The sequence below is a fragment of the Hetaerina americana genome, unplaced genomic scaffold (genome assembly GCF_022747635.1).
Source record: "Hetaerina americana unplaced genomic scaffold, ioHetAmer1.1.p SCAF_27, whole genome shotgun sequence".
Lineage (NCBI taxonomy): Eukaryota > Metazoa > Arthropoda > Insecta > Odonata > Calopterygidae > Hetaerina > Hetaerina americana.
The window spans coordinates 2,193,888-2,218,911 of NW_027286841.1; the positions used below are offsets into that span (position 1 = coordinate 2,193,888).

The 25,024-nt window shown below is 41.3% G+C and overlaps 1 protein-coding gene across 1 annotated transcript in view; it reads left to right on the plus strand.

Annotated features, from left to right (window-relative positions):
- Ack (activated Cdc42 kinase) overlaps window positions 1–25,024 on the plus strand; it is a 95,169-nt gene that overhangs the window by 64,266 nt on the left and 5,879 nt on the right. Inside the window, exons 7-13 of the mRNA XM_071586911.1 lie at window positions 2,948–3,086; window positions 4,482–4,645; window positions 7,164–7,321; window positions 9,327–9,466; window positions 13,697–13,837; window positions 15,364–16,616; window positions 23,813–23,988. Of these exons, the coding sequence (XP_071443012.1) occupies window positions 2,948–3,086; window positions 4,482–4,645; window positions 7,164–7,321; window positions 9,327–9,466; window positions 13,697–13,837; window positions 15,364–16,616; window positions 23,813–23,988 (2,171 nt within the window). The remainder of the gene's footprint in view (window positions 1–2,947; window positions 3,087–4,481; window positions 4,646–7,163; window positions 7,322–9,326; window positions 9,467–13,696; window positions 13,838–15,363; window positions 16,617–23,812; window positions 23,989–25,024) is intronic.

Below are 25,024 nucleotides of genomic sequence, written 5' to 3' on the forward strand. Positions count from 1 at the left end.
TTAAGGTCTCACGGCTGGTGCCCTTAGAGGGTGGGAAGAATTCACTCTTGGGAATTGGAAATAGCTTGTTGTTACCAAGTCGGGAGTGTAAGGGTGTTGGGGAATCGTCGCGAAGTCGAGGCGGAAGGTCTTCGCAAGCAGACACTCTCGACTTTGTTCTTGGTCGTCCCTCCGTAAGACCTTCGGGACGAGTTTGGCGCAGATCTTTCGCATCGCCAAATTTTCGGTGATAATGGTGTGCACTGTCATCTTATCAATGGGAATACGATCTGCGACCATGCGCACACTTATACCGGCGGTCTGAATACTACACTTCATGCGCACGTTGTCGTCATTTCTTGACATCGACGGCCATCCAGCGGAGGGTTCGTCCTCCACAATCTCTCGACTATCTTTGAAGACCTTGTACCACTTAAAAACTGCAGTTTGTTACATTCTTTCGACCTTGAACACTTGGCGAATCATGCCCAACGTCTCGGTACCCGATTTCCCCAGTACCTCTGTTTAATTGTTGGCTGAATTTAGTGCTTCCACGGACTCGCTCGCAGGCGATTGGCGCTTGTAGCGTGTTGAAGGTCAGACCTCCACCAGCGAGCCTGCGTGGTGTGAGCGCGCTACGACATACAGTCACTCCAGGAAAAACTTTCCATGGTGCGTTCCATACTAACATTATGGCCTCTAAGAGTGATAGCCAAAATCGAAAATGTAGAAAGACCAACTGTGAAGGCAAAGAAGGAGAAGACTTTTCATTGAAATATAGAAGTAATTAAAGATAAGGTGGGTATTGGTAGTCCAGTTTTAGAGCGTTGGACTACTGACCGTCGGGCCTGGGTTCGATTCCCGGGCAAGGCTCTCTCGGCACCTTCAGCTTCACCCAATTGATCATGTGATTTTTCGGTTACCAGATCTTCCTGGGAAACTATAAACGGCACAAGGAAAGGCACTGGCATCCCTACCCCTGATGTGTGAATTTCACATGCCGTCGGGCTTAATACTGGGTGAACTCTACCATTATCTACCAAACCGACCTTCGGGTCGATTACTGTATTTATGGTTTTTTAAAGGTAGGGTATGTGCAGCATTTCCTATGAATGGCTATGACATCTACATCTACATCTACATCTACATAATACCCCGCAAGCCGCCGCAAGGGCGTGTGGCGGGGGGTGTTAGGTCACCAACCGTAAAAACGAAAAATACCACATGCAAAAAACAACACGGAAAATTACACCCCAGCAGCGCACACACTCATGCAAAACTCCCTCCATCCAATACTCATGCAAACACATACACCGCCAAACAACAAAAAACTGCACCCCAGGATACAGCACGAAAGCCATCCTAAAACACGCAAGCCAGGACACAACAAGCAAGAATGTGAAACATCACTACCACATGAAAATGCACCACAAAACACTCAACCCCCCAAAGAGACAGTAAAAGGAAGGGAATTCGACCCAACGTTGCAGGTAGCAGGAATTTCCCCCCGCCGGGAGGGAAGAGGGACTGAAAGGGAAACTTAAAAACAGATGAACAGAACACGAATGATATCATGCGGAAAGAATGGGTTATTATAACAAAACACATAAGGTTAGTGGAGGAGCATGCATTTAAGTAGAACTAATTATTTTTTAGACACTGAGGGTGGCAAGTGGAATTTTTACTATCTATAATCCTACAGTTGCTATCCCGTATTGTCCGTGGGAAGAAGGAGTCCTTGAGTCGGCTAGTCCTGGCATCTATTTCCCGAATTTTATATGCATGATCCAAGCGACCAATGTATGTAGGAGTACGAATAATCTGCGAGACCTCGGTGCTGAAACATGCGGATCTGAATTTATTTAATAATTTCAGTCTTGCATTGAATCGTCTCTCTTCTAATGACACTCTGCCATTCAGTCTTGGGGCATTTTCGCCATCATGCCACATGTAAAACCAATGGTAAACAACATCCCAAGTGCACTTTCACTAATCTGATTAATGTAGGGTCCCTTTAGAAGGGATTGCATTGGGTAACCATCTTACTGTTGCCTAAAACGAGCCACAGGGAAGTATACTATTAATTGTGTTCATACACCAGGATGCCTGTGAAACATAAACTTATGCCATGAAGTAATTAAGCACACACTCCCTGCTACAGAGGTCATTTGAAGGGAGGGCTTCTGGAACCTCCCATGGTTGTCCATGTTTAAGGGACAGAATTTTTAGGGCATGACTGGCTTTTGAGGCTGATTGCCAAGCATCAAGAATCTTGATACCAACTCATTTTCCAAGCGGTGTACATAGAGATTTTTTATTGATGAGATCCATATCATGTACATCAAATGGAATCATATGAATATAAAATATTTTGTGAAGGAAGGCAACATTTTTTTGGGATGTTCAAGATAATGAAAATTGTATATTACATCGTCCTGTATGCTGTATGAGTGGTTGCAGCTAATCCGTTTGAATGTGAGCTGTTAAAATATATAGAAAAGGATGAACTTATCCTTTTCTGTTAAGCATCATAACTTGATACCAGGGAAAGTTTTACAGCACATGCTCGGTATTCAATACCAGGCAATCAAGTTATTGCAGCGAGTATTCCATCATTGGAATAAACATTTTTTGAGAGATTAATGTACACTAATATGCCTCAGTGGATGTAGATTTGCATGAAGTTGTTGGTTTGCTTGTGGATAAATTTTCTTTTACGGGTGGTGACCTATTACCCCCTGCCATTTGCCCCAATGGCAGCTTGTGGGGTATTAAGTAGATGTAGATCTCTTTACCCGTGCATCAAAGGAGGACGAATTGATCAGGATCACTCCTCCAAGTGTTCCTATCATACTGAGCTTGCCGTTTATAGATCTGACCTTGGGTGGTGTTTATGTTGTCAAATATATGTCTGTTTGGTGGTCACGTATAGCATTTTACTTGATTCTCTTCCTCTCCTCACTTCCAGATAAAGATTGGTGATTTTGGACTGATGCGAGCTCTCCCCCAGCAAGAAGATTGCTATGTGATGACGGAGCACAAGAAAGTGCCTTTCCCTTGGTGTGCTCCCGAGAGCCTGAAGAGTCGGCAGTTTAGTCATGCTTCAGGTGAGCTCACTCCCGAGTGCATTTCACTCCATTTTCACTTCAGGGTACATTGTTATCCTGAAGTTGATTTTCAGAATTTGAATCCAGTTTTGTTTGTAATGATCCAGTTGTGGAATTTTCTGTCTTGAACAAATATCATATCAATGTAGAATGATAAAAGTGGTATTATCAAACTTGCATTTGCAAACATTTTTTTTTTATCGCCATGGAGAAATTCCAGCCATGAAAACTGAAACCAGATCTTATAAGATGGAAATGAATTTCCGTGGAGTGAATGAAGGTGGAATCAAAATATTTTTGGTTAAGAAAGAATTGTGCTGAAAGGGCTTTGCATTTATTGTCATTTGCGATACATTCTAATTGTTAAAATTTTGTGAAATAACTATTATTGTATAGAAATGAAAAAAGTAACTTGGTAATTCGACCTACTTTACTGTTGCTTTTACTAAGTTAATTTTTTCATTTCAATATGTTGTGTGAATTCCATAAGGTTTCACCTCTGACAACAAATTTTTTAACTACCGTTGTAATCAGATACTGTATTTCTACACTCTGCCGTTGGATCTTGAAAGAATAAGTGTTCCTGAGCAATTTGCTAAAATCCTGTAATAAGACACTCCCAAGTGGTTCCAACTGGAATCCATAAGCACTAATGAGGCTCTACTGTTTTAACTTCCTTGAATGCTGAAATCCTTTGCCAAAAGGATTTATTCCTCTTCGGATCAACTTTGTCAGAAGCATTTTTCTATATCTTCTCTTGTTTCAAGATAGTAATGAATACTTCTTTAATGCCTCACCTTGTAGATTAACTTTTGAAGTGAATTCATTTATAAAGGATGTTTCAATTCTGATTTTCAATTCTACATTCCTCCAATTTGTGGTGGAATTGAGAACTGGAGAATGAAAATCTCTTTTCTTGATCCCGAAGTAATGGTGAGCTAAAAAGGAAGAAGTTTAAGTGGGTGTCCTGAGAGCAAAGGCAACTTGATGCCTTCCCCACAAGAGTAAGGGAGAGCCTTTGGCATCCTTGAATTTGTGTAGCTTCTCCTTCCATTTTGAATGCAGCTTTGACTTCCACAGATTATGCTCTGTGACAAATGCTCAAACTTTTGAAGCTTAAGGTCGATGTGGTGTGAGGATATGAGGGGCCAATAAGAATTGGTGGAACTAATGGAACGTATATCATTGTATCTTCATATTTTTTCCAGTATTTGAAAAATAAAAACTTACCAATAAAGTGTTTGAATCCTGATACATCAATTTACGTGGATGAGTGAAACATTGAAACTTATATCTTTGTGCCTTCATATTTCTTTGTAGTGTTTGATAAATATTGTTTTTGGAGCTGAGTAAAAATAATGTAAATTTCCCTTGAATTGTTCTTCATTGCTGCAGACGTGTGGATGTTTGGGGTGACCCTGTGGGAGATGTTGACGTTTGGTGAGGAGCCATGGGTTGGCTTGACTGGCACGCACATCCTGCGCAAGATAGACCGAGAAGGGGAAAGGCTGGCCGCACCGGAGGCCTGCCCGACGCACACCTATCAGCTGATGCTTCAGGTGAGCTTTGTTCACCCAAAGTTGAAGTGGCCAGCCAGAAAATAGTACTTAATAAGCATGTCAAATTGGCTGTGCTGTTCTCGTTTGTACATTGAAATGCGTAAACGAAGAGGCGTAAGGAAGATTGAATTAAAAATTTTGAAAGAACAAGAAGCATGTTAATGCACATCCTAAGTGAGGTGCTGTGGGCCCACTCCCTATTTTCCTCTGTTTATGTTTATAGGCTTCTAAACATTGGAAATCTGTGTGATATTGATCATGCCTACATGATTCATCCCAAATATCAAAGAGTAACATCATGATTGGTGACTTCTTCGCTTATATTTTTTGATGATTATTGTTCTTCTCTCTTCTGAAATTTCATTCACAGCTCTAACCTACTCTCATTCATTCCCTAAGTACGTACTCCGTTTCATTTGCTGGATACAGCTGTCGCCAATGTCTCATCGAATCCCACTCATTGCACAAAAAGTTCAAAATGTTGTTGATATTTGATTTGTCGGCTTTCACAATAAACTGTCATTACTTTCTCCTTTTTTTGCATTGTTTCTATCTGCATATGATAAAATTGTTATCTTGTGCAAATTAAATACCCCTGTTAGGTTATTACCTAAAATGGTGTGTTGTGAAATGAAAAATGTTGTTTCAATTGAGTTAAAGGAGTTTCTGCTTTAACTATGGAAAAACTATGTTTTAGTTTCTTCAGGCTTTAAATTACTAGTTATTTATTCAAAATTCCTGAAATATTTTAATTGCCTGACCTCCTGGTGTACTGTTAAACCTGATTGGTTCTCATACCTATGGCTAAAAAGTGACTTCAAACAAAAAATTGAGGGGCAAGACTGTTTGCATTGATTTTTACCCAGGACAAAGTCCTGCAAACGCACTAGATGTCCTTGACTAATGTAACTGGGACACACTTTTTGTGATGTGTCGTGGCATAATCCAGCATGAATGCTGTATCACTCTTGACTGTGCCTGGTCAGAATTGGAGTGCGTTGTGAACCCCTGGCCTTGCTCGGCCACAAGAGTTAATGAACCACCTACTTATGTTTATCCCCCAAGATTTTTACAATTGTGTATTACTTAATTTTCTGAAGAGGGTAATTATTCTGTTACATTGCATAATGGTAACAACTAAAATGTAACAATATGAACAACCCTCTTCAATTGATATTTCGTACCAAGTTCCATGCTGATGTTAAAAGAAATGAAGATGTTACTGCTGTCATTTTTCCGGAAATAAATGTTTATTTTGTACTCTACAGTACTGTCGCGCTGTTTTATCATGAATAAATGGAAGAACTCAGTAGAAAAGTTTAGTATTTGCTAAATTCAAGCTCAAGATTTTTCCCTAATTTACCTCTAGTTGACAAAATTTCCCTTTATCCTAAGAGGCTTATCTGGTTAATATTAAATCTAAAAGGAAATATCTCTGGCTTCCCTTCATCATGTATTGTTTGAATAGATTTACAAAAAAAACCACAATACCTGCTGCATCATTTCCCTGCCAGGACGAAATTGACAAATATTGTTGCCATAATTGATCCTGATCACATATGTCTCCACAACATCGAACGTATGCGTACCAAAAATCTTTTAGTTATTTGGTACAAGTGTGAAGAAAAGTCTTAAATGAGACTGAAGATTCCCCTTCATCGGCTAATTTTCAAAGGAGGCTTGTTAATTGAATGTTTGGTTGTATTTTTGCAAACATTTGCATACATACATACATTCACAATTTGCATACATTTAAACAATACACCTATGCATTGCTCAATCATATTGTATAATTATATAAGCGTATGATTAAAAGGTTCGAATTGTGCTTTGAACAAATCTATGATGATCTTATTTGATTAACAAGTCCAATAACGTTAGTGTACATTCTGTTTCAGTAGAAAAATAATGATTTGTTTTGTGGCAATAAATATTTAAGTCTGAGAGTTTCCAGACCACATACATTAACTTGGTGAGACATATTTTGTAGACTTTCAGAATGATTCGGAGCAAACAAGTTTAACAATGACACTAAAGGAATTGTTAATGCCCCACACTATTTAGGTAGGAGTGGATGTGGGGGGCAGTAGACCACAAAGATAAGTTGAGGAAGATAGACTCCAGTACAGATAGATGCAAGTACTTGTTCTTTCCCCAGAAAATCAGGAGTCATAATAGTCAGGTACCAAAGTCATTGCAGGAATAGTGAAGACATTTGATTTACAAGTCAAAACAAGATTAAATGTTGCATAGACATAAGGTATATTCGTAGGTGTATGTGTATATTGGTTGACAGTATATGTATTTGCATGCATATAAGTTAAAATATTTTTCCGTGAATATCGCATTCGCCTCTGTGGATGTAGATTTGCATGAATTTGTTAGTTTTGCATGTAGTTTTATTCTCTTTTATGGGTGGTGACCTAACAACCCCCGCCACACGCCCTTGAGGCAGCTTGCGAGGTATTGTGCAGATGTATTTGAGGTGAACTCATGGTCCATTGCTTTTCCTTCTCAGTGTTGGGCCAAGTCTCCAAGCGATCGACCAACTTTCCAGACCCTGCAGCAGACCCTGAAGGAATCCTTCCCCCCAACCATGAAGGTCGTGCAGAAGTTCCAGCAGGCTGAGAAGATGGCATTAGAACCTGGGGATTCCATAGTCGTGGTAGATGGGAGGTGAGAACGTAATTGCTCATGTGTCTGAGTCACCAGATAAAGTGCAGGGTGTCAACCTATCCGGAAGAACCCACAGCAGTCAGGCTACCCAGATAGTCCTGGGAATTTTGTCTTAAGCCCAGGAATTTCCTCCTTGTGTACCTCTCATTGATTCCACCTAAGAGTGGGTCATGTTGTGGGAGCCTCACCTCCCAGATCCTCCTTCTTAGGGCTAAAGTTGAGACATGGCTGCCGCACTGCACTCCCAATCTTCACATCAGGGGTTTCATTCTCCATCCGTCCATGCTTCGCTGGCTGGATTCACCTCTTTAGCACAGGGCGAACTCTTGTTAGTTTTTGATAGGATATTAGCCCCTGAAATGGCTCTTGGATATACTGGACGAGGATATCCTCTGTAATGGTGGACCGCCATCAACAGTAATGGTGAAATTGTTTTTTAAACTTCATTTTATTATTAAATGTTCTCATAGCCTTACAATTAGTGAAATTCACCCTTCTAAATCTTTCAAAAACTCTATTTATCCAAGACTTCATGGCCTGAAAATATTAATATTCGACAGTTTTATGAAAACCAAATGCATCTTGTGTAAGGCATAGTGTCTCCCGTAGTGCTTCTGCTGCTCACCTCTCATGATGACAATTGTTTTTCTTGGGAATGTTACACTTTAGCTGCTTAAATGCATGTGTTGTCAGGAGAGCTTCAAGAGCTGGATGTGTGAACTATGCTTTGCATTCCTCAGTGTCAATACCGCCTGGCGAAAAGAGAATGGGGGATTGAGTCATAGGTTACTCGTGATGCAGGCAATGCAAGCATCATTGAATTTTAGGCATTGGCCTTATGAGAAGTAAGCTTTGACCCTATATCCCTCGAAATGCTCTTCACTTCCCTCAGTGGAATTTTGAAATAATGCATTTTGATCTTAGAGACTCTCTTATGATTCTGTGTGTGATTTCATCTTCAAGGATGTTTTTCAATAAATAAGTGACGGGGTCACCAAGTACCATGATGTCTATATCCAGCAACTCTGCAAATTGGATGCAGATGTGGATTGGACCAACTGGCGTCATGGCCAAGACCAACCCGGGTTGCACCCAGAGCCCTGTGCATTCATTCCCTGGTGACCTCGTGTAATCAGTCGCTGTGAATTTTTTTATCACCGGCACATTCCATTCCACAGCATGATGGACTACATGGATTGAAACTAGATGTTGGGTGATATTCATTCAAACAATTCAAACAAACTGCAGGAGATGCCATGACAGTGACTTCAAATATCTAAATGTTTAAAAAGGCATTGAAGTTTATTTTTTATGTGGATTTACAAAGTTTTATTTTGACATTATTCATCATGGAACAATTCCACAATGTTATGCCTGGAATGATTAGTTAAAAATCTGTTTAAATATTATTTTTTGGTTATAATGCAACAATTTCAGAATATAAAAATCATTTGCCTTGACTGGGATTTAAACTCAAATCCCTCAATGTCCGGCCAGGTATTCACACATTCCAAAATTTTGGGGGCCCTAAAGGAACAAGATTTTGTGACAAAACAGCATACATGCAGTGTCACAGACAGTTGCGGTCATGTGCAAAGCACCTCAGTCCACGAGGTTAAAGCCATCTTTAAACACTGTGTTGTTTTACGTTCGACAAATTACACTCTGAAATTGTTTCATTGTATTGGGCATTTAGTGGATGACTCTGTTAAAAGTTACTGTCATGACGTTTTCCTCAGTTATCTCATCTTTTTCAAATACTGTGGCCATTATCTTTCTTCAAGTGCGATAATATAGCGATCATAGTAACTTGCATGACATATGTGTCACCTTAAATTGCAAATAGGCATGATTCATGATATTTCATGGTCGGCATATCTTATTAGCAATGACAACAATTGGCCCATTTTTGGAGGTGCAGCGAGAGAGAACTTAAGATTTGCTCAGTTTCTAAGAGTTCTCTCTTTCGTACAGTTGCAATAAAATGCTTTTATTTACATTCAAGGTCGGAATTGTATTGGTGGAGAGGCCAGAACCAAAGAACCTTTGAAATTGGAGAGTTCCCTCGCTCAATGGTGAATGCCATGCGGCCCAAGGCCCCTGAAGACATCAGCAAACCTCTTGAGAACTCCTTCATTCACACTGGTAAGATGGGATCAGTTTCTGTTTGTCATTGCCGCGATGCATGTGCTCTTAGAGATAGCCCTACTCGCTCTACATACAAGGTCTGTACCAAAAGTAGTTGGACTGAGTTGATTTAAAAGTATTTTTTACCAGAATTGATACATTCACTCAAAAGTCTTCATAGTATCACCCTTGTGCATCCACACACAACTGCCAGATGGTTTTCCATGCCTAGGATGCCTTCTGGAAGGCGGCGTCCGGAATGCTGCTGAGCTCCCTGGTCCCGTTTTGTTGTAATGCTTCCACTGAGCCGTAGTGACATCCTTTTGGCATGGATTTGAGGTGGGGAAAGGGGGAGAACTCGGGTTGGGCATAATCTACAAAATTTGGATCCTCAGTCATGTGGTGGAGAAGTTGTTGGCAGATACGTGTGCCAGTTTCCTTTCGTTAGTCCGAGAGCACTTGCGGCACCAACTTCGCGCACACATTTCTCATGCCCGTATTTTTGGTTACAAGTCGATGCACATCGCTTTTAGGGATGCCAATTTCACTGGAAAACATGCAAACATTTAATCTGTGATCTTTGTCCTACCAAGCCTTCACTGTTGCAAGAGTTTGGTCACTTTTTGAGGTCAAAGGGCATCCTGAATGTTTGGCATCTTCAACATCTTCTCTACCCTCCTGAAACAACTTAAGGCACTCAAAAACACCCAAACTACCCATGGTTCTAACACCATAAGCTGCCTTGAGTATGTTATGGGTCTCTTTCCCAGTTTTGCCAAGTTTCATGAAAATTTCGATGGTATACTGCTGTTCCAGTAACCTGTTCATGACATTGTGTGTCAAGGTTATGTTATAGAGGTTTCGCAAATGAATGATCCACACTCTACAAAGGCTGGGAGCCAACTGTCTCCAGCCTTCCCTGGGACTCCTCTTCATCGAACGTGGCAAGAGAAACCACTGCCTGTTGGTCTGTTTATCTGGGAAAAAATAAGTCCTACTACTCTTGGGACACCCCTTGTATATGGCCGTAGTCACTTTGCGCTCAATATGGTTATTTATTCACTCAGCTTGGGAAATATTCTCTTCAGCCTCTCGTTTGGCGTGTCTGTCTCCAGTGCAGTCAATCATTGCCATTTTTTTGTTAATCGGTGAAAATGAATCACGTAACAGTTTCAGGTTTAGCAATGTGGCATTCCTTCATGATAAGAGTAAAAAAGAAACTTTACACTTCCACAATAAAGATTTAATATTTCACGACGATTTCATTTCACCTGACGATGAAGCACAGCATCAAAACCATGGTTGTGAAACATTACATCTTTATTGTGGAAGTGTAAAGTTTCTTTTTTACCCTCATCAAAATGTATCAAATTTGCAAATGCTTTGGTTTTCCTTGGTATTACTTAAGTTCAAATTTAATGATTACTAATCCATGCTAAAAAAGGAATTTAAAAGTATTTTAATTGTCATAACTGTATAATTAATCAGGGATTGCCTGTGATGGCACTGTGAATACAGAATTTCCCGGGAAGAATTTCACTAGCTATTTAAGCCATAAATTTGCCAAGAGCTTTAGCCTACAAAGTTTTATGAAAATTCACCGTGAAATTGTTAATTAGTGTCAAAACAATGTTGAGCATAAATTTGCAAAAACAGTGAAATTTAGTTAACTCGTTTTATTTATCAAATCTGTGTATTGTCTTTTGATATGCTAAGATAGGTGGTATTTACAGGTCATTCAAAATTTTGCATGTTTTCACTTGGTTAGAGCTCATCTTAATTTAAATGAGGTTTTTTCCAAAAGGGTATGCAGCAACTCTTTAAAACAAGTCAAAGCACCCATTTGCCACTCTGAATATCCCATCAAATGCCTCAAAGCTCTTGTGAATTGGCCCTGATGCAAGGATGCATCTCTCACGTGAAATGCTGTGGCCAAAAAGCCGTTGGTGGACACTCAATGTTTGGCATTGGTGAAACAGAAACGGGACAACAGTCTGCTGTGCTCAAGCTCCAAAATACTCCTGTGAAATTTTGTAGGAGAGACACAACCCTAATCTATTACTTTAAACATAACTACTATAACCTGAAAGCCTACTCACGTGGTACATTGTACAACAATTATATCATAATATGAGCGCATCATAATAATGTGTAGTCCTGTTTTAGTGTAGTGTACATTAACCTGAGGATGTAAATTGGCTTTCAGCTTCAGCAATTGGTCATAGGGGACTATAAATTAGGGCTATCCATTCAAAATTTCTCACAGTGTAAGGCACAGGTTCAGCAGTAACAGTCAATGTGAAATTACCAGTAATTTACAGATTCAGGGTCAAAACTTACACTTCAATGAACCAATGAGTTAGAATGCCTTTCATCACTAATTATTCATGCTAATTAATTTGCAATGAAAAATAATTGGGAATCAAGAGATGCTGGCAGAATTAGGCTTAAGTATGTTAACTTACCAAGTGTGTTTGAAATCCCAAGCTTCATCTGGCAAAAATATTTGGAAAGGGGACTTTGTTTGGCTGACTCTATCAAATAATATTTCCTTGAGTCATAAAGGGTTTTTTACATCTGTCTTAAGGGAAAAAAACAAAAAGGAGGAGAGACTGGTGTGGTGATTTACGGGGAAAGTTAAACCCTCGCCAGTAATCAGACACACTTTCAAAATACGAGGGTCATCCGGAAAGTAGTACCCGTTCGTGAAATAAAGACACAAAAGTAAATATTAACAAACATAAAAAATTTTATTTGAAAGAGGATACTTTAAACTACTTCTCAACATAATCTCCAAGCAAATTAAGGCATTTGTCATAACGTGTGACAAGTTTCTGTATTCCTGCTGCATAGTCCTTCGCCGCCAGCTCATTGAGATACGCGAGGGACCCATCTTGCACAAATTTTTGCATAATGCAGATGGTGTTTAACAATTTCATGAACAATTGTTCGAGAAACATTGGGAAAATGCTCACAGATGTCATCAATTGTGACGCGCCGATCGTTCCTCACGAATTCGTCAACTGAGCTCACCAGTTGGTCTGTAATGACAGACGGTCTCTCCGAACGCTCATCGTCGTGTGTGTTCCCCCTCCCCATGTTGAAGTTGCGACACCACCGCCGAACAGACGACTCGTCCATTACATTGTCTCCATACACCTCCTTTAATTGGCGATGAATATCACATGGGCGAACGTTTCTTGCATTGAGGAATTTAATCACTGCCCTCACTTCACAACTGGCGGCGTTCTCAATTTTTTTAAACATTGTAAACAATCACAGAAACAACACAGGCAATGCTAGCGTCACGCAACTTGGCTCAGAGAAGGCAGACAAGCCACTGAAGCTATCTGACCTCGTCCAGCGGCTACTCGCGTCGTCAGCACTTCATGCGGCACGAACGGGTACTACTTTCCGGATGACCCTCGTACTAAGGAGTTCACATTTACATAGTTGAGGGGTATTTGCCCAAATAGGTTTGCGAGGACATTAACCCTAATGCCAGGGACTCTATTCAGAACCTTGCAGGTATACATGTACATACTCAGTCACACTGGTTAGCCCAAAGTGGTTGAAAGAGAAGTTTATCCCTCGCCAGGGACCAGCCCTGGGAAGCCTTAACCAATTGCGTGTTAACTGGGAAGAGACCGAATAGGTTTGCAAGGAAATTAATCCATGCCCCAGGCACCGACTTTGGGGAATAAAACACACGCATACCCTCTCACTCACTCGCTTAGGTATTGCAGAAAAGTAATACCAACACTAAGGAATATGAAGTGTACAAAATACTAGATGGATACCTGATGGCATTGTCAAAACCAAAACTTGTAGGAAATTGAGCTATTTATGATTGAAGGAAATATTATTTAAAACAGTCAGTCTGTGGGTGATGGTAGTCCAGGGTAAGGCATTGGACTACTGACCGGAGGGCCCGGGTTCGATTCCTGGGCAAGCCTCTTTGGGTACCCTCAGCTCCACCCAAGCTCTGTGATTTTTTGGGTACCAGATCTTCCTGGGAAACCATAGCTAAGCATAAGGAAAGGAACTGCCACCCCTTATTACCCTGATGTGTGAATTTCACATGCCGTCGAGCTTAGTACTGGGTAAACTCTACCATCACCTACCAAACTGACCTTCAGGTTGATTACTGCATTTACAGTCAATCTACTACAGACAAGGTGGAAGAAGCCCAATTTATCCCTTCCATGACTTTGTTTGCCAAATGAAGTGCTTTTTCCCTCTGTGCAGGTCATGGGACTCCATTTGGTAACTCGTGGGGCAGCCCGGCATTCATTGATGAGCTGTACCTGAGGAATCCCATGGAACCCCCAGACATCCTTGGAATGGTCAGCAATGGGCCATCACCAAAAGTTCCCGATCGGAAAAAGAGTGAGTTTCCATGGTGATGCAGACCCTCATTTGTCCTTGAGGATTAAAAATTGAGTGTCTCCCAATTACAAAAATCCTACTTGATATGCAAAGTGAAAGAATAATTTAAGCCTAAGACAAATGTAATAGTATAAATGGATCGGTTGAAGAGATACTATTGCATCATGTTAAAAATGATGTGGTGTTGTGCTTGCATTTGGCTATGAAGATAACCACCTTCTATGCTTGACTTTGTTCTTTTTCATTCATTTGGAAGCTCTCATATTTGGAGGCTGCCAGCTTAATTGTCAGTTGTCTTCCCAGTCCAACTTATTAGGGCTGTCAACAAATTAACTTCGTTTCGGCCTAGAGTGGCAGTGCGTAGAGCTAGAGCCACTATTTTGGTGTCTAAATATCCCTACGCTCAGTGCACGCATCCTGCTGTGGTAGGGTGTGGGCAGACTGTGGTTCTTCTTCTACTTTGCTCTCATTGCAAACAGTTGAAATGTTCGCTCCGCTAGAAAATCCCGCAAGTTGTGAAGTACGATCTGTGATTAGGTTTTCACTGGCAAAAACACCGCGAGGCAATTGAAATTTGTTGGCAACTCCATGAAGTCTGAAGAGATGGAGTAATGAGTGAAGGCTGAGTGTGGCAGTGGTGCATTCTCAGTTTAAAAATGGCCACAGCACCAATGTTCACAACGAGGACCTCAGTGGTCGGCCTAGCCTTGCGATAGATGTACTGACGGATGGCCAGTTCTTTTTTACTCACAAATCCAAATAATTTAGTGCTCTTACACTCTCTCTTTCGCATGTAAAAATAATATTTTCATCTAGTAAATTTTACAACCTCAAAAAAATTTCAAATCATCACTCGGCTCCTGTTCATGGACAAAGCACATTATCTACATGTCTTTGTATCTTGCTCTTCGTGACTGGATAAACAGAGGAAAATAAAGTCTTCAAGGTTGTCCAAATTCCCGACTGCTGGCAGTCATTAATTAATGAATTATTTATGTGATGACAGTGCACAAAATTATCACTGAAGATTTGGTAATGCGAAAGATTTGTGCTAAACTCATCCTACCAAAGTTCTTGAGAGCTTGAGGCTCCAAGGTAACCGACTTCCTGATGAAAAACAGTATCGTGACAATGCCCTGATGACCCACATACAGTCTCGACTGGGCCCCGGCAGGCTATTTCCTATTCCCAAAAGTGAAATCAACCATCCTTCATATGACACCTCCATGGCTCCTAAGTGTCATCAAAGAAGCTTGCATGCCACTTACTCTTAAGGACCTTCCGGAATCCACCTATTAGGGAGCCTTCGAGTCAAGGAAAAGCCACTGGGGAAAGTGTGTCCTCGCTCAAGGGAGCAAATACCTGAGATAAATCTATTTTTCAGAAACGTTTCCCAATACTTCTCACCCAAACTTTGTATGCATGGCAAACTTATTGAAATAATTGTTCCTCTTGGAAGTTAAATGGATTCGGATCCAGCCGTGACGCGAGTCTACCATCCTTGATTGTATTCCTCACCCTTTCAGACCAGCAGCAGCCAAGCAGTGGAATTCTAGTCAGGCAGTCGTCGAAACAGTTCTCCTACTCAAAGTTGACCAACGAAAACGGCAACCGATCCCTCGGGGCCACGCCCAACAGTCTCTCCCCGAACACGTCCGCCGCCTCCAGCCCCCTTCGCTCGCGGGGGAACGTCCCCGGGGGCGACGCCGACAGCGTCCTCATCGACCTGTCCGAGGAGGATGTCGTGGTGAGGCCCGCCCCACTGGACCACAGGGCCCACTCCCTGCCCCCGGTGCCCCTCACCTCACGCCCCACCCACTCCATCCTCGACGAGCCGATCGACACCGAGGAGGCAGCAGCGGGGGCCTGGGAGGCCGCGGTGGGGGAAAGGCACCACCACCAGCAGCAACTCTACGCCAACTTCCCTCTCGTGGACGCCCAACCGCGCGAGTCAAATGCACCCGCCAGGGCCACCTCCCCGGACCCATTCGACACATCCAACGTGTACCACTGCTTCCACTACTCCCAAGTGGCGCCCGACACCATCCCGCCCTCCCTGCCCCCCTCGACCTACCTGAACGTCAGCGCCCCCGACGAGGTGCCCCCCGCGGCGTGGCGCGGGGCGGTGAACGGCGGCGGGACCACCGGGTCGCCGGCGGGTGACCCTCCGGCCTGGCCCCAGGACATGAACTTGAGTGCCCTGCCTGAACATTTCGGCGAGACCCTGAGTCTGGCCCCGGCCCCTCCCCCTCCCAACGCCCCCCCTTCCAAGCAGCTCACCCCCTCCTTCATCCTGGAGCTGGAGAAGTGCCTGGGGAAGAAGGAGGCCCGGGCGAACACCAACTCTTCCTATGACGACCCATCCCCCAGTGGCCCCATCCCAGCGCTGCTGCCTCCGCCCCAGAAGCTCACGCCCAAGACGAGGGTGACCTCCGGCAGCAACAGTGCGTCTTCCCCGAGTGCATCCTCCCCCAGCACCCTCTACGCCCCCCTCAATGCACCCACCTACCAGGTGCCGGCGGATTCCCCAACGTGGCAGTTCCACCACGGCACGCTGCCACTGCCGGGGCCTTCGTCTGCAAGCGAATTGCGGAGAGGGGAGCAGGGTCACCACAGGGGGCGGCCAGTGTCCACATCGCAGCTGGACCTCCGGTCGTCGGGGCACGGGGAGGGGGTTGGGGTGGGCAGTGCCTTAACACCTCAGCCGTGGGGGTCGTTCATGTCGGTGGGTGCCTACGGGGGGACCACTGGGATGCCATACTCCCCCGACAATGACCTGGTGAGTGGCTGGTTTCTCTCTTGCACCTCTAGTGTGACATCATTAACCTTAAAATTCAGACCGATTGGCCGCAGCCCCTCTCCCGCCTCCGAATCCAATACTAACGTACCGTAATATCCTGACAGATCTTCCCTCTCCCACCCTTCTTCATTTGGCTCTCATTCGTCAACTTGAGACCAGGCCTCTTCTTTTTTCTCAGTGTAATTTCCCCTTCTGATAATTTCTGGCTCTTCAAGTCGTGTGCCCCGTGACTTAGGATGCTAATCACCCCTCCAAATTAAGTAAAATTTTGAAGTTCAAACTCATTATTTCTATGTATATAATTAAAATATACTTGGGGCAGTCAAGCGAAAACGGAACACCCGCTACAACAAGACCGCGGAATGGTTTTGGACCGTAGGTCCAAACAGCCCATTACTGACTGTGAGTTGTCACTATGCTGTTCTCCTGCCACAGCTATGGCAGTATCAATATGTAACAACAGTGTTGCCACATTTGCACAGACTGTGATATGGTGGGTGTTTGGTTTTCATTTGATTGGCCCTCATAGTTTAGTGTTGAAATTATTTTTGACGCATTACTTACTTAAATGAATCTGCTGTGTTCTCTTGCTAATCTCACTGGGATGGACCCCCTGGCTAGGATGGGTCCAGAATGCATGTGTAGGCTTGAGCTTCAGATAGTGCAATTGGCCCATAATGGGCTTGTGCTTTGCTTTGCGAGGAAAACTCAAAAAGTCCTTGTTGGAACTGTTATGGGTCATTTAAATTATCTCTTTACTACGGAAGGGTAGTCTGGTTGAGAGGTTGTGTTTGGTCTCTGTCGTGGAGTTTCTTTTCCCACAAACTATCGCAACAAAGTTAGTTTTCTTTTTCGGATGAGTGGTGCTAACTTATTACGGCTCTAGGAGTTTTCCTTATATTCGTTATTTTAGGAGGCCATGTACGCACTGCAAGTCAAGTTTCCTAGATTTGAAATTATCTCCATCTAGATCCCTGGTTAGAAATCTCAATTACTTACGACTTATTTTTGTATCAGACAAAAAGTTATTCTGGCATTAATTATTTATTTGAAACATTGTAATTTTGTTTCATTGTATCCGGAAATGCTGTCAAACAGCAAAACATGTCATCCCACTAAATTTTCTGTGAAATAGTAAGGTTAATATATGAAAATTCCATGAAGTGAAGCCTGAAGAGAGGGGTCATTAAAAATCAGGGAATTATTTCAGTGACCCCCTTTAAATTTCTCAAGCTGTATTTGGGGATATTTCAGGCTCACAGACTAGAGTTCATCTGTGTCAGGCTTGGGTATATGTGTATACTGAGGTCACTGGTGGGTCTGGGGTGCTTGCTACGTAGTGCTAATTTTTGCATGAAATATTTGAAATGTGTCATGAATAAATGAATGCTCATGAGGATGGTATGGAAAATGTTTAAATGTGAAGTGAAAGAGGGGCCTATTTAAAATATTTACTGATCAGTTTGGAGTCGATTTCCAAGTTTTAATGAGTTGAAACAGCAGCAGGTCAGTTGAAAAGAGAGTTGCCTCTTGAGGGGTTGGCAAGCAGTCTCCCCAGCAACTTGTGGACACTTGCACTACAAGAATTTTGATCATGTATGCATGAAAGCTTTTGTAATGTCTAATAATTGCTAACGTTTAGCTTGCATTTCATTTCAGTTGAAGAGAGGAATAGTTATCTTTGAACACTTTTATTGATCTTATGTAAAATAATTTCTTGCCTTGGACGTGCAAATAGCTAATTCTTCGAGTCAAATCCCAAATCAGCAGCTCTCTGTTAGAATCCAAATGAAATCAAGCTGTCACAGTTATCTCATCGTAAGTGAATTCTCATCTATCAGATCGTTTTTCTTAGTTTTGGAAGTTCAGGATGTATCCAACAATTTTTAAAGATATATAGTTATAATTTAATAATTGTTGTCATAATGTTACAATAGGCATTTGCTGTTAAATCTGTTTCCAGACCGAATGTCATGCATCATTTATCAGTGCATTTTGGCAGTAGCAAGTACTGAGTATTACAAGTGATGAAAGTTTATGATATTATATAGATAATTCATAAGACCATGGTTTATTTTTCAACTAATAATTAGTTCTGATTGATGACATAATACAAAACATTTAATAAATCTGTGTGTCATAAATGTATTCTTACCTAATTTTTCCATGCTATTGTGTGTTGTGATCCATGTTTTGCTTTTAAAGGAGGACTGCTCTTTTATGTTTCCTGTGTGTTACATTATCTTTGCTTTGGAAATTTTTCCAGGTGGAATTGCTGTGTTTTAATCTTACTATTAATGCATTTCTCTTCAGAATTAGAAGAAATTGCTTTCAAATATATCTTTGCATAGCTCTGTTTTAAATTAATTCATATCAATTTTAGAAATTATTTATCCGTATATTTCCGCAAGGTACTATCATGTTTCATTTTTCAACTAACTGTGTTCATTGCCATTTGTCACCCTTAGAGTTTTGTGTTTATTGCGTGAACAAGCTTTTATATTGATTAGAATAGCACTGAATTGATTCCTAATTCTTATTATAAAGTGTGGTAGAAACATTTAATAATAATGGACATTCTTCATAGCTCAGTCATATTTATTAGAAGCATTGCCTTGATTGTAATTACGTTAACAGTGCTTTGGAAGTAAATCTGGGATGCAAAGTTACCTTATCCATGATTTCATCACTCGTCTCACCCCTTCGCATTGCGAACCTTCTGTAATAGCCTTGATGGAAAAATTGTAATGTTGGTCATTTTCATGTGATGTTAGAGTTGGGGAATTCACGTAGAATCTTTAGTGACCTAATTTGAACTATTGCAGTTATTTTATTTGATTGACCATTCATTTCGCACCTCTTAAAAATTGATACTTGCTGCAGCAATATTGAGGAAAATCTTGAATACATGTTGTGGTTGTTCTTTATGTTACTATTATTACTCATAATTGGTCAAGGACATTTAACTACAGCATTTTCAAAAGTTTTGTCCGTTGGAAGTAAATAATTCTCTTTGCTGGTGAAGTACGCGACATTTAAAATTACCATGGGTGGGGGGGAGGGGGGAAGGGGGGGGGGATGCAGGTATATTCAAGGATACATTCTATGTCTTCGATTTAATCTTCATAAGCACTACATGCATAGTTGGAGAGTAATAATTTTTGCACTAAAAGTCATATGTCATCTCCATTAATTCCAACTAGTTAAAGAGATCTGTGGAACATTCTCTACCTCAATTTGTTATTGCGTCTATTTTAAATAATTGTTAATTCCTCCTCGGACTAAGTACACTCAATTTGTATTTCTATGAATAAAATATACAATCAAACAATTGCATTTAGTTAAGCCTTAAGAAAATGATGATAGATATGTTTTTAGGACAAATAAGGCTGTATATCTTAATGGTTTTTTTTGTTAATCTTTTGTATTTGTGAGCTATGAATTTGAAAATATGAGACATTAAGGTGAAAATGAGGACTAAAAAAATGCATGCGTATGTTAATGAAGTAATCTGTACCATTCATTGCATTTGTGTGAAGTAATGCTAACAACCTTTAATAAGAAATCTAATAGTATTTCAAACGTAGCTGTGTATTCTGGAAAAATTTCTGTACTCATCAGTTTTATTTGGAATAACAACTTCTTTGCCCTTGGGGATTTGAATTTGGGGGTGTATGACATGTGTTGGCATCACCCTTGTTTGAAACTGTCCCTCTCATGCTGCGGCGGGGGATGGGTGTGCCCTAGGGAAAGAGTAGACTCTGAAGATTCAGAGAAGTGAATTCCATTGCTCTTAGTATGCGGGCAGGTGTAAACTTAAGTGTTTTAGGCCTGGGTGTGTCACGTCACAGAACTCGTGGGTATTGGAAAGGAAAGCTTTCAAACTGTTTCAATGTTTTTAGACACTGTGGCTGGTCCCGTGTATAGTGAGGCCGGGCGATGGCTGCCTTGATGAAACAAAACTCATCGCTAATTCCAAAATAAAAAACTCTAAAATAGGCCGTGGACATTTAAACAGGCCAATTATTTTAGGTTTCATTTTAGTCAAGGTGTTTTGCCTATGACAGGTAGGTTTTGGCAATCCTTGATGACTATTATCTTCTCTGCATCTTAAGAACTTCTATTTATTTGCCTCTACATTATTTTCTTCTTTAGTTCTTCAAAAGTCTCTCATTCATAAAAGCTTGAAGCTTTAATAGATATTTTGTTGAAATGGATATGCTCCGTAATTCACTTTTGAGTGAAGAGGTGGCTTGCAGGCATTGGGGAATTTAAAATAATTCAAGTTCTTGAAGAACTCAATTTATCAGTTTCAAGAAGCAGATTAAATTGTTATGAAAGTTGTAATGAAAATCAAATTTTCCAGCTGTAAAAAATCCTGCCACTTCAATTATAGAAATTTCAGCATATTTGCGTGCTTGATTAAAGAAGAGTGAATTAAGTATAAATATTTATTGGTAGGTGGGCAATGTAATCACACCCCTTAATATTCGCTCATACCGTGCAAACAGGGAACTACTGATGGCTTTGCGACAGATTCTAGAGTATTTTTTATCACTTTTAAGGAACAATTATTATTGGATACATTTCTTTGTGGGATTTTATTGGTGTATAATTTTTTGACGAAACACTTAAGCTGGCATTCCTATCACCTTCTTTCAGTGAAGAAATCTATTCATCAACACCATTCTCTCGAGGTCTTCCTGATAATTATTATTGTTTTTAAACTATTATGAAATACATATACTTGGAACCTCGCTCATCATGCACTTCGCATGATGACTAATTTGCATAATGAGCAAAAGCAATTTTTCCAAATGACTCATTTAACGAGCAACTTTTCACACACCAAGTGCTAAGGAAAGAGGGGTTGCTGGATTGATTGCACACGTGCTGCATCAGTTTGCGTTTAGCCAGTCGTCACGCATCTTCCCAAATTTGTGTTCAGATATATTTTTTGTGAGATTTTCGTGCAAAGTTTATAATATTTTATGCATAGTTATAAAAATGACCCTGAATACAAAGCCACAAGAAGACAGCCATGAGTGAGTAGAAATAACCTTAGAAATGAAAAGTATAGTCATTAAAACATGAAGGGAGGCTGATGTTGCATGCACGTACAGTTATTTGACATAAACAGTTTTCATTCTCCACGAGGGCAAAATCTAGGAGACATGTACTTCAAAGTGAGTGAAAAGAATATTTATGCAATGGTTGCATATTCTCAGCATTGTTGAAAGATAGCTTGTCACGTTAATAAATGAAAATCAATTGCAAGGCTATGCTATTATTGAGAACAGCATTGTGAGGCATGGTGAAGCAGTGAGTTCTGGCACAAGGCAGCCGAGAAATTCATCGGTGACTTCAAGGAGCTCGTAAATTTTGAAGATTACCTGCTGCAACAGGTTTTCAATTGTGGCAAGATAGGTTTCTCCTGGAAAGAGATGTCAGATGGTGTAGGAAGGCATGGGAAACCCCGTAGGATCACATATTGAGAGGCATCATCCCACAGGGGGGCAGTGGCTGTGCATGCCACAAATTTATTTAATGATGACGTTAAGTCACATTTTTACAACATTTTCAAAAAAGCATCAATGTAAAAAATTGTCTCCAGGCAGATTTATTGTAAAAAAGAGGAAGGAATGTGTCGCATATAATAGACTAATTTTTCTAATTCTTCTCGTTCTCTACAAATGGAGTGTCAATATTCTGCATAAAATTGCTTTTGTCCATCTCTCTTGTGGCAGGATGAGTATGACGTACTCAGTCATATTTGATGCTTGATGGCCATCATGGCTTCTATTGAATGAGGCATTTGTTTGGCTTGTGCGTGTAATGAAAGGTCGTATGTGCATGATTGCTGCACTACACTGATTAGTTCTGCTACATTTTTGTCAGCATGCCACAGGCAAAACTAAGGTCTAATAGGAATACCCTCATGTCTCATCATCTTACAATCAAGCTTGCCTCTGAAGGGAAATGCCTTCAGTGCAGTTAAATGTGTCTATTAGAGGATTGGTATTTGTGGTAAAAGTGAAAACAAATACTTCCCCGAGTCACATGAATAAATCCTAATTTCAACGCAATAGTTGATTTAATCAAAATCACATTTGAATGTACTCATAAGCCAAATGCTAAATGTCTATTGTAGTCTTAGTATGACAAATTTTAACTGATCACAATTACTGTGAAACTGGCATTATCAGATCAAAAGTAATCATATTATGTAATCTGATTGCTGACAGTCGTGTAAAGAGACCTCACCATGGATGCTTATTAAGTCACACACATGTGCAAATGAGATTATGTAACGTAAAGGAATGGAGGTATTAGGGAATATTCAGTAAGCGTGAGGAAATGGATGAAGGAGAAATGAAAAGTTGAAAAGAGATGTCAAAGGCCGCGATAGGAGAGAGAATGTAGGGGGAGAGATGGGTCATGTTGGCGCCACTGGAGAGTATGAAAAGCTGTAGAAGAAAATAATGCAGGGCAGCAGGTTTACATGTCTTTTTATAGTAGGTTTAGGGGAGGCGGCCAACAGCTGAGGTCATTTGCACCATTAGGGATGAATTGGAAAGGAGGAAGGGGTGAGAGAAACCTGGCATCGGCATTGGCCTACTCTTCATGAAAGGTGCCAAGGGGTGTACCATAGTTAAATGTCCCATCCAACAGATGGCGCATTCACTCAAAGTGCCATCCATAAAGCATCTCAAGAAGGGATTGGGGTACCACTGAAAAATATCTGCCGTCTCCATGATTCAAACCTGGGCCCTCTTGATGGGAAGAATATGTTAGCCACCGCACTAATCCGATCCCCTCATGTCTTTTAGAAGCGCTTCATTAGTCTGCAATAATATTTTATTTATTGGTATTCATGAATCATTCAAAAGCATACCTCTCTCAGTTAAGGCTTTTCTAACAATGAAATCATGACGCGATTGTTGTCACGGGTCCTGTGGGCATGCCGCCCATTCCCGCCGCTGCGAGCAGCTGCATGGCTGTCCCCTGACTGAATAATCTGTTCCATCCGCCCGCCAATAATGGGTTGCCTCGGCAGTGGAGAGCGCACACCCCTCCCCCACCCCATCTGCATGCCTCCCCAGCACACGAGTGCGCTCACCTCCGACGCGTGAAGGCAACCCGAATTGACGAGAAGGGGACGACGCCTCACACAGGTGATGGTGCACGACCCAGTATTCCGGGCCAGACGGGTGGAGCTTGTGGTCCTGGCTGTGGGTAACAGTGAAATCTGTGGTGCCAATGTGGAGGAGGAAGTGATATCGGCGCTCGAAGCAACGGGATGGGATGCATTGGCAGCCGCCAGGCACATCAAGCTAGACAGATTGCTAAGGTTAGCAGTCAACAAGGGATGGATTTGAGCAGATTGATTAATAATATACATATACATATATATATTTTTAATATTTAATTTTAGCCATCTTTTGGCATGATTCATGGCGCATGAAAGAAATATGGCGAGTTGAATGCATGTCATGGGAGTGGGAACATATTTGGAATCACAATTCCCACGAATTTGATGTCCTTTTGCGATAAAATACTTTATATTGTTTCCTCAGCATTGAACAGTTTTGAAATTGCTCCTTTATTAATTAATCTTTGTGGTGATTTGGTTGATGCAGTGATGCTTCTACTGACTGTCCAAACTCTGATGTCCCAGTTTTCATTTCCTCAGTGGGCAGAGTTTTCAGTAATATTCTTGTATATCTTTTGGGACTATTTGTGGCTGAGAAAAATGTTTTTCACCTCCGCACTGCATCCAGAGTCTTCACTTGTGTCAAAAATATAACAACATTATGTAAATCTGGTGGAGGGTTTTTGCACAATCAATTATTCATTGCTTAACTTGCATGTGTTTGCTGATTGGAAGGCAATGATAGATATGAAATTAAATAGTTACCTAAACCAACTGACATGGAGAATAATTAATACTAGACTGTGATAGTCAGAGGTTCCCTCTACAAATTCCCCAGAAGCATCCTGCTCATTCCAATTTCCCTGCCATGGGAGGGCCTGGGTTTGACTCCCGGGCATGGCTCCCTGGGCACCCTCAGCTCAACCCAAACTGTGTGACTGTTCGGGTGCCAGATTTTACTGGAAACCATAACTGGCTCAGGGAAAGGAACTGGTCCCCCTACCCTGATGTGTGAATTTCACGCGCCATTTGGCTTAGTACAGGGTGAACTCTACCTACACCTTCCAAACTGATCTCTGGGTTGATTACTGTGTTTATGGTTTTTTTTTACATTCAAGTATTTACAGTGCACCCTCCCCTTTAATTGCCATGGGGCATCAGCTTCAGCCCTCTTCAGGTGTGGCTTTTATGGTGGTGGATTTCTCATGAAAATGTTTCCAATAGAGGAATCAAA